Below are 13,575 nucleotides of genomic sequence, written 5' to 3' on the forward strand. Positions count from 1 at the left end.
AAGAAGATCGAATGGGTATATATATATATATATATATATATATATATATATATATATATATATATATATATATATATATATATATATAGATTGTGTGTGTATGTAACATTTTAAAATTTACATTTGCTATCAAAAACTTGCTATCATTTAAGGCAGTATATATCGTACGAGCACGATTCGCCAGTTTCTGTCTTTGAATTGGTAAACAACACCGCGTTATTACGTAATTTCGGCCTCCCATGGCCTCATCAGAGGCCAGGGATACAATACAGAATCAAACACGAAAGACCAACCACGTCTCCTAATTGTTTACCACTCCAGTGGACAGAAAATAATATTTATAAATGACTATCAAAGTAGATGAACCTTTGTACGCTTACCATTGTCTTATAACTATAATTATTACCAGCGAGCTCTGAAAAAATATGTTCGCAATTGCCACCATAATGTGTAGATGGCATCAAAAGTAACTTTTTTGTTTTTTACAGTAAGTGAAATACCAACAATTAGATTTTAAGGGCAAAAATTGTAAACTACTTTGAAAGAGGTAGGTACATGCAGAGTTAGTAACGATAAAGACCTAGTAAACTGTGAGATGGTTTGATAACAAAGTTGTCAATATGGCCCCAAATTTTATTGCTATAGATCCCATTGACAAATTTAGGCGATGAGACAAAAAACAGATCTCATATTTACATTGACAGACAATTAGATTATACAACAAAATCATGGAAGGGGTTGATAAAAGCGATCTTTTGGTTGCCCTATATCGAAATTTTATTCGATCAAAAAGTGGAGTCTTATTATTGTCGCATTATTTTTAGTATTTAATATTGCCATTTGTAATTAGTGGTTAGAGTACCGTAGAGATCTAAATAACCATAACCAGTTCCACATAACAAAAAGATTTAGTAGAATTTACATTTAACGTTGCTGAAGCACTACATTTTTCAGTTATTAGAAAGGACACGTAGTTGGAAGACCTTGTTCTATATCTCCTGCTGAAATTCCTTCAACAGCCAAAAGGCAAAACAAATTGGTACACGTTCAAGATGAAAGGTTTGACAATATTGCTCATTGACCTAGCTTTGTCGATGGCCACGAACGAAGATTAAAACTTCAATCCTGCAAGGGTCGTTCTCGCACCTAATGTAAAAATCGTTAAGTTTTCTTATGTTGCAATAAAGAAATAACTGTTATAAAAATATCATGTAAAATCAATAGCTTGAAGTAAATAATACGCGTAATAGTTTTTACCTAAGAGAAAAATCAGCAAACTAATATGTCATATCTGGAAAGAGGAAATAATACCTAAATAGTGGTGCAAGTCTATAATATACCCAATACATAAGAAGGGAGACCTGTAAAGTTGTGATAACTATGGAGGAATAGCACTCATGGACGTCACATACAAAGTACTGGCAACCATACTAAAAACAAAAATAGAATAGTACACAGAAAATATATTGGGCGACTATCAAGCTGGATTTAGAATGGTGACTCTCTGGTGCATATGAATACGACATACCAGCCCACCTTCTCTTTGTGGATTTTAAGGGTGTTTGTGACATGGTAGGTAGATCAAAACTGATGAAGACACTACAGTTCAAAATCACATCTAAGATAATCAAACTGGTACATATGACGCTTCAGAACACTACAAGCGCAGTTAAGATTAATAGAAAGAAGAGCCAATAGTTAAAAGTTCAGAAAGGTGTAAGACAAGGGATCCTCTATCCACCACGCTATTTAATTTTGACCTTGAAAAGATAATAAGAGACAGCAATATGAATAGGGCGGGAACAATATTTAATAAGAGTCACCAGTGTCTAGCCTATGCTGATGATGTACTTTTCGCTAGGAGTAGAAAAGAATTAGAAAAAATAGCCAAGAATCTTCTAGAGGCCGCAGAAAGTATGGGATTACAGATAAATATAAATAAAACAAAATACATGGAGCTAAAGAATAAGCAAAATAAAAGCAGAAAACTAAATATGGAAATTGCATTAGGGAGAGATATTCTGGAAATTGCAGAAGTAGAGGATTACATGTATCTGGGAGTTCTTGTGGCAAATAAATGCGAAGAAGAAAAGGAAATAAATCTACGAATAGCAAAAGAAAACAGGTATGCAGGTAGTTTGCAAAGAATAATAAAATCGAAAGAGGTATCGAGAAATACAAAAATAAGGCTGTATATAACTATCCTGCGACCTACTCTAACGTATGAGTGGGAGACATGGGTGTTAACAAAGAAACTACAACAAAAAATTTAAATATGGGAACGAAGAATATTAAGAAGAATTTTTGGAGGAAAGTTGACAGAAATAGGATGGGAGCGAAAAACAAATGATGAAATTTATGAAATGTTCGGCGAAGGGAGAATAAGCGATTTTGTCAAAGACAGTAGAGAGGTAAAGAACATAGCATGGAGAACACCGGAAGATAAGAGGAAAAGTGGCAGACCGAGAAGAAGATCGAGGGAAGCAGTTGCGGAAGATCTAGAAGAAAAGAAGATGAAAAATTGGAGGAAAGAAGCTAGAGACGAAAGAAGATGGAAGAGAATTACTAAGCTATGGGCCTGAAACGGCCTGCTACAAGCTTTTATACATATAATAGTTTTTACCCATCTGAATCTAGTGGTTGGGGCAATTGCCACAGCTTCCTGCGACACTTAACATGCGGAACTGCGACACTATATTCATTAAAATGCAACAAAATAATTTTTATGTTAAGTTTTTCAGGGCTGAATGAGTTGAGAAAATGTTTAAGACAACAACACACTTGGAAGCCAAATAAACGTTTATTTCTATAAAATTAAACAAACTGGTACTAGTTTTACCTATCGATATACAGTGGGTAATACATTACAATTAAAGAAACATAGATTTAGGTACTTTGGTAAAATTCAGATCTATAAGCGATTCCAACCAACAAACTACCTTGACTGTTTTTTAAAATATTAAACTACCTTGCCTTATATCTAAAGGTCTGACTGAATGTTTTTTGATGTGATAAATTTTTCGAATGTAGAACAGTGTATACAAAGAGCACTGTTACGAAGGCTGTCTTTTGATCTTTTTCTTGTTCTCTTATCCCAAATAATTAACAACTATAATAGATACTGATAAAACATGTAACAAGTTTAGATGTCTATTTGATCGTTGAATCAATCGTAATTTTCTGCCAAGCGTTTTAGTACAACTTAGTGCCAATATGTAACAAGATTTATTTAATAAAGATATATACGTATTGCTAAGGCAAATAATTTTAAAATAAAACTTTGTGATAATTACAGATACGAAAATTGGTACGGTTAGATATCTTCAAATTGATATTATGTTCTTACATTGTTACCAAAACTATTTTATACAAAACATGTCAAGCTTAATTAGTCGAATGGTGTTTAAGGAGGCTTAAGTAATGATTGCAGTTAACCTGAGTAGTATTAGTTTAAATTAAAATGGCGAATCATATTTCCATATGTTCATATTTTAAAAGATGTGCTAAGAATAACACTACATAAAGAAAAACATTTTTTAAAGTTTCAAGTTTTAGATTGGTAGGCAAAACCATTTAGGTACAATTTTATTTCTTTTAATAAGTCTCGTAGACATTAGTACCACCATCTGTAAGAACATAGTTCCCTAATGGAAACTTAAACCCATCCAGGTTCTTCGCATCATAATTTTTAAATAACCAATAATAAATAAATTCTAACTTTTTGCCGTACTAGAAGTATGGCAACACTGGTCTTACTTTTGTTTTTAGTTCACTCTTTTCTGCTAGTAGTGCTATTTTAGACTTTGCTCTTGAATCTTTTTTAAGACTGTAGTCACCCCGACTCTTTCTTTAATCAAGTCGTTGCTGATCATATCCCTTCTGGTCTTACTTAACATCCACCGTAACATTCATTCTTTACAGGCCACATTTCACCACCGTATACTAACCCACGCCTCACCATACTCTTGTATATCTTTTCTTTAGCCCTGAGTGTCCCATTTTTCTTTATGTAGGACCCAAAGTATATACATTCTCCTAGGCGTCCTAGTTTTCCTCCTTGTCTTCCTCCCAACCACATATACTCCGTTTTCGACCTGCTAATATTCAGTCATCCCTCTTCAATAGCGCTTCTCCAACCCTCCAACTTTTCCTCCATTTCTTTGCTCTTCTCTACTAAGACTATATCATCAGCAAAGAGCATTGATCAAGGAGCCCCTTTCCTTGCCGTCTCTGTCAGTATATCCCTAAAAAGATTAAATGGGTAAGGACTCAGTGAAGAGCCTTAATGCAAACTAACAGTCACTAGAAAACTTTCTGTCAATCCAACAAAAGTCCTTACTTTGGTGTATGCTCTCTCATATAGATTCTTCACGAGCTTTACGTACTTCTTAGGAACAAATTTCTCTCTCATACATAACCACAGTTCTTGTCTGGAACTATGTCGTACGCCTTCTCAAGATCTATAAATACCAAATGTAGTTCTCTTTTTTCAAATGCCTCAAAGTAATTAAGGCATCTATTGTCCCCCTTCTTGGCATAAACCCAAACAGTTCTTCTCCTATCGATGTCTCTTTCCTTAACCTTAGCTCTACTGTTCTCTCTCCCGTTGTGTGTGATGTTAACTGTATCCCTCTATAGTTCTTACTAACGTCTTCCACAGTCGTCTTAATGCTTACGTGAAATACTCCTTGGCGAATACCAAATTGGTTTTAGACCAGATAGATCTACCATAGACAAATATTAGACAAAAACGAATTTAATACTGATACTTTCCATCTCTCATGAATGCATGAATTTACTTATCATTTTCGACAAAATAGATGGCGATGTAAAAAGGACAATGTGTAAAGTGGTCTACAAAGTGTAAATACAAGTCGATTTCTCACAAGCCTTCAAAACACGTGTCATTACGACACGGAGACACTCTAACATGGTTTCTTTTCAATATAGCATTGAATAAGACTGAGATACGCCAAGTTATATAGGGAACGATAATACTAACGCAAATTATGGCATACACTGATCTAGACCTCATTGTTCACATCGACCGAAAACTTGAAGCGTTTGCGTTCTTTTCAACTGCAACAGAAAATATTGATCTCACATCATACGAAGATAAAACTGAAATAATGATGTCGATAACAATTAGCAGAAGGGATTTTATAAATAAAAGTAAACGATGTTAATTTTGCGAAGTATATACAGCTTTGTCATATTACTCATCGGCTAACGGTACTTACCCATTGCTGATGTTAGCAACTAGCATGGCAATTCTTACATTATTGTTGTAATAGACATATCTTCGTTCGTTTCTGGTCAAAACTTTCTCTCTCTCTTCAACTTTAAGTAATCCAACTTTGGACATATGCCTCCCCCAAATCAATCCAGTGTTTTCTATTTTGCGCCACTTGCTTCCAGTTGTGTCCTCCGATCTTCTTAATGTCATCAGCCCATCTCATTTGTGGCCTTCCTCTGCTTCTCTTTCCTAACCATGGTCTCCATTGTTGTATTTCGTGGTTCCATCTTTATCCTTCAGTAGGGCATTGTGTCCCACGAAGCTCCAGTTTAATTTGGCAGCATGTTCTCCTGCGTCTGGTCAAAACATGACTTCTTTATTTTATATTATTATATATTATTATTTTTTATATTATTTTTCTTTATCTTTATTACTTCTTCTGGTTTTCTTTATTTTGGTGTTAAGTGTTATTGGCGATCGGTTAAAATAAACTAATATCTAATTTCAACTTTTTTTATTGATTTTAAATGTACTGCTGTAGAAGCAACATTAGATACAACGTTGCCACATCCTTTGATAGTAATGGTGGCTTTAAAAATTCGTGAATTCTGATATAGCCGTTGTAGTAGATCTCGAAGATATATTTGAGAGCTTTTTATAGATCTAATAAATGACATGCATTGTGATAAATACATGATTATATGAAATTATTTGTGAACATCAAACGTATCTGTAATTATACAAATTTTGTTAATATTTCTAAAGTGTTCGGCAACTTTATTTTAAGCTTTGTATTATTAACACCAAAGTGCTTTTTAAAGTAATTTCATTTAAAAAATATGTATTTTCTATGTTCCAAAAAGTATTTTTAAAACCTACTTAATTCAAATGAACAGGAACAGAGTACTTTCATCCACCAAAGGAAAAAAGTAGCCGAGGGAAAAGTACCTATTTGCTGCTACAATTAATAATTAAAGATGACTGCTCTTAAGTTTATAATATTAGAGCAAAAAGATAATGATGGTTGAGATAATGGTTATCAACCTCTGGTGGGAAGATACACAGAAAAGAAACGGCCTCTAGCATAGATCTAAACATTTAAGTAGGATCGTGATACAAGAATATAGTAGAAAAATGAAGATTTGGCAACAATATTAATTTATCCACTACCAGAGAACCTATACTTATAAGCTTTGAAGACTTCTTACATTTCTTTTTATAATACATGTCTCAAAACGTTTACAAAAAGTCAGAAATAGCGTAATAAAAACTCACACAAAAACAGCACGTGTTTTATGTTTAAAACTTTCAAAGTGTTTTTATCCGAAGATTAGTACTATTAACAAAATACATTAAGATTGAACTAAAGTTGCCGAATATAATTTCCAAAAGATGCTTGTATATTTTAGTTTCAAATCTAGTCATCTTTGCCGTTTCTTCCACTTGACGCAAGAAAGCAGTTTCCAGATAATGAAAACAATTTTCTTCTGAACTATAAAGTTTTGTTGCATATAAGTGATTTAAAAACAAGGGATTTATTCTTTTCTTAGTTCAGATGAGACTCGTTAATCTCAGGCACTTGGTCATAAGACTTTGTACCATAACCTATTTTTCCATTAAACTCCAATAAGTCCTATTGCAGTTGGCCAGTGTATTCCTGCTTCATATCACTTAACACATTGCATTGCCTTAGGATGTGTATGACAGTCTCTTCTTCCATTTCGAATTTTATGCACCATGATTCATTCACCTTACCTATTTTGTATACGTGTTTTCTTAAACGACAATATCAAGTCACCATTTCGGTGACCGTTTTGACACAGTATAGACAACAACGTTTTGATCTCCCGTTTATTGAGGATCATCAAATTGTCCGAGAGCTTTTTATCAATATTCTTGATTATTTTCTTATGACTGGATTTGCCCTTGAGTAGTTCTCCATTTCTTTTGCTGGTCCCTTATCAACCAGTTTTGAACCTTGTTTCTTGGAGCGTCTTTGGTAATGCCATACAAAGGTCTTTCTTGAGTCTTGTTTTGCCAAAAATCTGCTCTTTATTTCCATGCACCCCTTTATGATCCAGCACCCATATTAAAGACACTTTAGTGTCTTTTGCCAGGTTGTTGGCAATTCCTCACCAATATTCATTTGATGAGTGGGTTCTTTATGGTCAGAATAGCGGCTTAACTATCTATATAAATATGGATTTTCTTTGCTTTGGGATCTCCCCAGGTCATCAAAGCAAAAACTTCTTCCTGGAACTCATTAGTATATTCATCTAGGCTGTACTATTTGTTATAATTACATGTCTGTCCAAAGACTGCTGATCGAGTATCACGGGCAGTTTTAGATATATCGATGAATCATATTAAGTCCCGATTAATATTTAGATCTTTTGTTCTATATAATTGTGTTAATCTTCTAAGTGAAGATTAGTTCTGGTGTCATACCTGAGTTCATCTGAAAGATGGATTCCTTAAGTACCTATAGTCCTAGTAGTTTTTGTATGACTATTTAATACATAATTCAGTCTCCAAGTATTGTTTGCATTCAATTTCAGGATGGTCATAAAGGCTACTGCCGTAATATATAATTCCAGTGGATAGACACCTGCGATAGCCTCTCCGTTCCTGTACTATTTAAGACTCCTGTCACATTTAGAAGCGCTTGTCTTTGTATGGTGGTGAGAGAGGTAGCACAAAATTGCTAAGTCGTCTTTTTAGACCAAAATACTAAACAATATATAACTGTCGGTCATATAACTGATGTGTATAACCAATAGATTACCTTTGCTTTCTACCTCCAGTTTTTACCTACAAGAGTCTACAAGAAGTCTGAAGTTCAAGAAGAGTGGCATAGCCCTGTTGGTTATGGTGTTTATGTGAGTACTCCAACTGAGTTTGGAATCCAGGGTTGCCCCTAGATAGCTTACCTCATTTGTTCTTTCTAGTTTCTTCCCAAATAATTTCAGCTCACTCAGTCCAGTTATTATTATTAGTAAAGGCTAATAGTTTAGTTTGAGAAGGGTTCACAGAGACACCAATTCTGTATTTAAGAAGGGAAATAACTCATCTAATGCTTAACAGTACTGTGACATTTTCCCCTACAATTTCTTTTTACAACATTGGCTGCGCTACCCCGGACCCAGATTCGTTGGCTACTAAGCCCATGAATTAAGTCATCAACAACTGTATTTATTTTATTCTTTTATATATTCTCCAAGGACCTATATCAGATAACTTCGCTGCTTTATATTTTTTTATCTTTAGTATTGCATATAATAATATTGGTTTTCTGTGAAACACAGCTTAACAAACTAACAACTTCGCCCGGAGCAATTTCATATCATTGTCTTCAATTATTATCTGTGTACTTACTTCTCAATTAAAAACAGATAATGTAATTCGTCCTTTTTAATAATCGAGTCTCCCTTTAAACCGCCAGCGCGGCTTTATGATTATATCAGTGTAGTCTGCTATCTCTTGCGCCTATGGTATACAAGGTAGGTACCAGGACCAGTGCTACACTTCAACCGCCTATTAATACACATGGTTTTACTCCAAGTCAGACTGGTCGACCTGGGTCCTCTAAATATTTAAAAATATCTAGATGTTTTCGCCAGCACAGGGTAACTCACTTTTCATTTTTCCTAGATATTATAATTAACAGTTCTTTTGCCTTTCTACAGAGTTCCTTATATGTGCGCAATCTAGATTCCTTCTATTTGATTAGATGGTTTCAATTTTTAGACCTACATGGATGGATCTAATGCTTGATGTAGTATTATCTTACCAGTTCGTTATAAATACCTGACGAGATCAAAGAAATACTTTTAAAGTAGACTAAATTCCTCCGTGTTTGGTAGATAGATAATGTGAGGTCGTTAAGATCATGCAGCCTTACCACACTTCGACCTATAAAGATCTTTTGTGCATACCTTAATCTAGTGGAACTCTAGGATGCCAATACTTCTGATGAAGTTGATTAGCTTCCAAGGTGACTTGTTTTCTGTTAGAGGGCGCTAGACTGACCGACCTCTTCTAGGAATTTCACTCTTTGCAGAACAGTGCTACGCAGTTGCATAGTATATGTTCTGCCGTTTCTTTTTTGTCACAGAAATGACAGTTCTCACTATCTGATTTGTCAAATTTTTTGAGATGATATGAGGGCAGTGACCAGTGAGAAGACAAGTGACCATTTTGATATCGTTTTTATTAATTTCGAGGTGACACTTTTATGAGCCTTTTTCCTGGCTTGTTAGACCAATGTTATCTTACTTGATTGAGTTCCCTTATGATGTGGCTTTTCGATAGACCACAGAAGGGTTCTGGACCTTGTAATGGGGTATTAGCCCATTCTTTTGCGAGGCTATCAGCTTCCTCATTCCCTTGTTACCTAGCATCAAAGTTGCTTTGTTGCGTTCTGCCAACTTCTTAAGAGATAGCTTACAGTTCCAAACCAACTTTGACTCACAAGTAAATGACTTTAGAGCCTTTAAGAGGCATGGTTGCCTGATAAAAAGACTTTTGCCGTATGAGTGTCTTAGTTGAGACATTCTTGGACACTAATGTCTATAGCATATATTTCTGCCTGAAAGATAGTTGCAGCGTTTCCAAGAGATTTGGATAGTCTGAAATAGTCATTTTTAGTAATGCCAGGTTATATGTGTAGCAGCCACAGCTTTTGTAATCAAAAACTGACTAAAATCAGGTACAGTTAAAGTAATACTCTCTCAACTGTATGTATCTCTCTTGCTCTACAAATTTCAATTATACACATCTTTTTTAGGAGCGAGAATTCTACTTTTTATTAACATATCCTGTCATTAATTACTTAAGGAATTTTTTAAATCATGTTTTAGGAAGAGTATAAAATATATCCAAATGATTGATAGTGGAAGGCATGGCAATTATACATTCCCAATTTTGTAATTTAAGTATTTTGCTTTAATTTTTCTAGTCATTGTATTTGCACAAACAATATGGAAATACAACAGGATTAATGTTTACCAATAAAGTTTAAGATTGATACTTTTTTATTTCATATCCTAAATAGAGAAATAAAATATTTCAGATATAGTAAACTCCCAAATCAGCACCAAAACTAAACATATAAAAGACTTCAGCAGTGCGGAACACACTTAAACCTGGAAGAATTTGAAAATCTTGTTACACAAAAATTTTATTAACAGATAAAGTTGTAGTAAAGAATTCAACAGAAAATACAGATAAAATTCACAAATGAGAATCAGGTAAGAAAAAATATATTGTAAAGGTGAACAACTAGAACAGTTGACATGTGAATACTTCGATCGTGACAAAATGTGGCTTGATACGTGATGATAGAAAGATAAATACAGAAATAGTGAATAGAACTGGTAAAATTAATAAATTATAGAATTAACAAAATCATTTTTGGGGAAAACGAAATCAGCAAAATTACTTATTTACAAATCTATGCCACTGTAAGTATTAATATATTTGTATAATGGAGAAAACACCTCCATGGGATATGTCCAGTACACTAAAATCACGCAATAGCCTGATAACTAAATCAGGTTCGAACTTAGCACAAACAAGAGACATTTTTAATTTACCTGACTGTGCTTTGGAGGGTACATAAAGATCTTTCAGTCCTGGCTAAGTACGTAGTCTTCAACACTAAATCCTGAGCCAGAAGGTTACACAAATCGGAGATGTGCAATAAGCCAATTGGCTGAGTATGACTGATTATAACAATAAATGGCTTCTGTAAAAAAGATTATCAAAACGAAAAGAGGTAAAATTTCTGGTTTCATGCTAAATAATAAGCTTGTCTGTAATACACACTACAGAGATACTAAGGGATGATTGATATTATTCTATCAGGAACTTGAGGACAAAAAAAATTGTGACAATTGTTTATAAACATCACAATATGATGTTTGAAAACTTGTGTGAAACTTTACTCATTAGTATAAAAATTTACAGTTCTGAAAGATGTTTGTTTAAAACAAAAAATATTGATTGAAAAGATACTATCAGTTAAAATACGAATTTTTAGGATATTTCTTGAGGCTAGATTTTATATATAAAAACACAATGTATCAAATAATTATTTTATTAAAACTTAATCATTTACAAAGTCAGCACACCAGAAGCCTTAAGAGCTTTACGTTCCTTAGCTTTAACCTGTGCAGCAATACGATCAAGATCTCTCCTACCTTGTTGGGTGATTTTCCTACCACCCTCAGCAGATTTTTCAATCAACTTTACTGTTTCTAAACTTTGGAGAGCTTTGCGGGCAATGCTTCCTGCTGATCTGCAGAAATGGGAGGGTTTAGTTCCATTGCGTTTGCGGGAACCAAAGATTTTTGTGACTGATCCTACACCTAAAAATTAATTCAGTTTTCAATTAGTTTTACACAAAATAAGTTATTTTTGTATACAAAATACTTCTTTAAATCAAAAGAAATAATAACTAATCCTGGATTATAATCATTAAATTACAGCCAATTTTATATTTGACTATTAAATATAAAGAAAAAAAGTAACATTTAAGAAAACAAAGAATAATCAATAAACACAATGCAGATTTAATTAACAAAATTCAAATTTAAGTACCAAAAAAAGTAGGTAAGACAAATATCAAAACTATCTAATGAAATAGCAATTCCAAAGAAATGTAGAAAACATATAAACAAAAAGAATAGTCTTATAAGACTTCCCAAAACAACTGATAACTTGCTTATAAAAATATAAATAAAGTGGAAAATTTAACTATTATATGAGATACAATGTTGTCTATAGAAATTCTGATTTACTTACTGCATAAATATAAAAATGTTATATTTTAAAGACGAAATGAAAAAAATGACACTTTATTATCAAAACCTGTTCTAAAGGATCCCAATTTGGATAAGAGGACCTACCAAAAATTAATTTTAGTCTCATATATTATACATTAAATATAAGGGTGTTAGTTAACATTAACGAAACTACAAGCTGATTATAGCCACCAATATCAAACACTGAAAAAAATATGTGCTCCAAAACATGATATTATCACACTCATATACCAACTCCAGAGACCACATTACAAAAGATTTAGAAAATGTGAACAACCAATCTACTAAATCTTGAATCTATTGAATATTTCATGTATCTGTCTTATTTAAAACTAACATATGAATTTTCGGGCAATTAGTAGCAATTGATTTGAAAGTATCTTTCATTTTTTAACTGAATTAGGATAATAGTTAATAAAGATTAAGTTTTATGAATTAATCTTTCCTAATCACTAATAAAATCACTTGAGCAGCAACATTAACATCTGAATAGAATAAACTGCACCTAAGACACAATGCTTTTTAAACAGCAGAAATATTGAGACTTAGTAATGCATTTTATTGTGTATTTTGAAAGTTAAATTGTATTGTATTGCATATATTATCTGTATAGTAACCCACTTACAGGTATATGTAGTAAAAAATGTGTTATTAAAATTTGAATATACTAACCTACAGGAGACCTGATATAAATGTGCCTGGCAATAGCAGCACATCTGACGTAGTACCAGTCGGGATCGTAGGGAGCTAATTCCTTAGCTCTAGATGTTTTTACGAGATCAACCCATTCTGGAACACGTAGTTTTCCAGTTCTACAAAAATTACAATGTGTTTTGAATATAACCTTAAAATGTATGTTTTACTTACTTTTTCAAAAAGGAGGCGAAAGCCTTCACAAATTTATGCTGATCAACGTCTTTTAAGGTTACAGACGGCATTTTCTGAAAAACAAAAATTGAAAATTATTAGATGTTAGCCGTACAAGCACCATGTGGTGGAAGGTATCAGATATTTCTTTCCCAAATTAAAAAAAAAAAACATAACACTCAGAAATTTACTGAATATAAAGGAGAGGTTTTAAAAGAGAAATAATATAGATTTTAAATTGAAAAAATACCTGTAGTTAGATAAATTTTATAATAAAATTTAAGAATAAACACTTTAGCTAACCTGTAGCTGTCAAACGTCGGCGGAAAAGGAAACAAAAGTGACAGAAACTACTACTTTTTTAAACAATGCTGCCAACATTGAGATTAAAAAATACGATGGTGACACGATATTAGTATATAAATGTAGTTGTTAGTTAATAGAAATTACAGCAGAGATTTATTTTATTTAATTATCATAATAATGTTTAATCACATCTTAATATATTATATACAATTTTAGAAAATCATTATGGTTAGTCACAAAGTTGTGATTATTCTCTGTTAGATGGCGCTGTAGTGATTCTGCATTATGAAAATTGTTACTGTTTTTTATCTGAAGAGTATAAAATAACTTTTAAAATATTAA

At 33.0% G+C, this 13,575-nt stretch overlaps 2 protein-coding genes across 3 annotated transcripts in view; one reads left to right on the forward strand and one right to left on the reverse strand.

Annotated features, from left to right (window-relative positions):
• Positions 1 to 10,232, forward strand: part of Cep164 (centrosomal protein 164) — a 67,135-nt gene extending 56,903 nt beyond the window's left edge. Inside the window, exon 14 of the transcript XR_011950792.1 lies at positions 10,096 to 10,232. The gene's annotated coding sequence lies outside the window, so the exon portion shown is untranslated. The remainder of the gene's footprint in view (positions 1 to 10,095) is intronic.
• Positions 10,233 to 11,317: 1,085 nt separating this feature from the next.
• On the reverse strand, positions 11,318 to 13,333 carry LOC140438448 (small ribosomal subunit protein eS19-like). Of its 2 annotated transcripts, none has more exons than XM_072528126.1 (4): positions 13,178 to 13,333; positions 12,928 to 13,001; positions 12,733 to 12,872; positions 11,318 to 11,604 (listed from the first exon to the last, which is right to left on the reverse strand). In XM_072528126.1, exons 2-4 carry the CDS (start codon positions 12,996 to 12,998, stop codon positions 11,351 to 11,353), a joined length of 465 nt encoding a protein of 154 aa, XP_072384227.1. In that variant the 5' UTR covers positions 12,999 to 13,001; positions 13,178 to 13,333; the 3' UTR covers positions 11,318 to 11,350. The 2 variants fall into 2 exon arrangements, with proteins under 2 accessions (XP_072384227.1, XP_072384229.1); XM_072528128.1 differs by having other exon boundaries at positions 13,231 to 13,312.
• Between the last annotated feature and the right edge of the window lie 242 nt (positions 13,334 to 13,575).

The sequence above is a fragment of the Diabrotica undecimpunctata genome, chromosome 4 (assembly GCF_040954645.1).
Source record: "Diabrotica undecimpunctata isolate CICGRU chromosome 4, icDiaUnde3, whole genome shotgun sequence".
Classification (NCBI taxonomy): domain Eukaryota; kingdom Metazoa; phylum Arthropoda; class Insecta; order Coleoptera; family Chrysomelidae; genus Diabrotica; species Diabrotica undecimpunctata.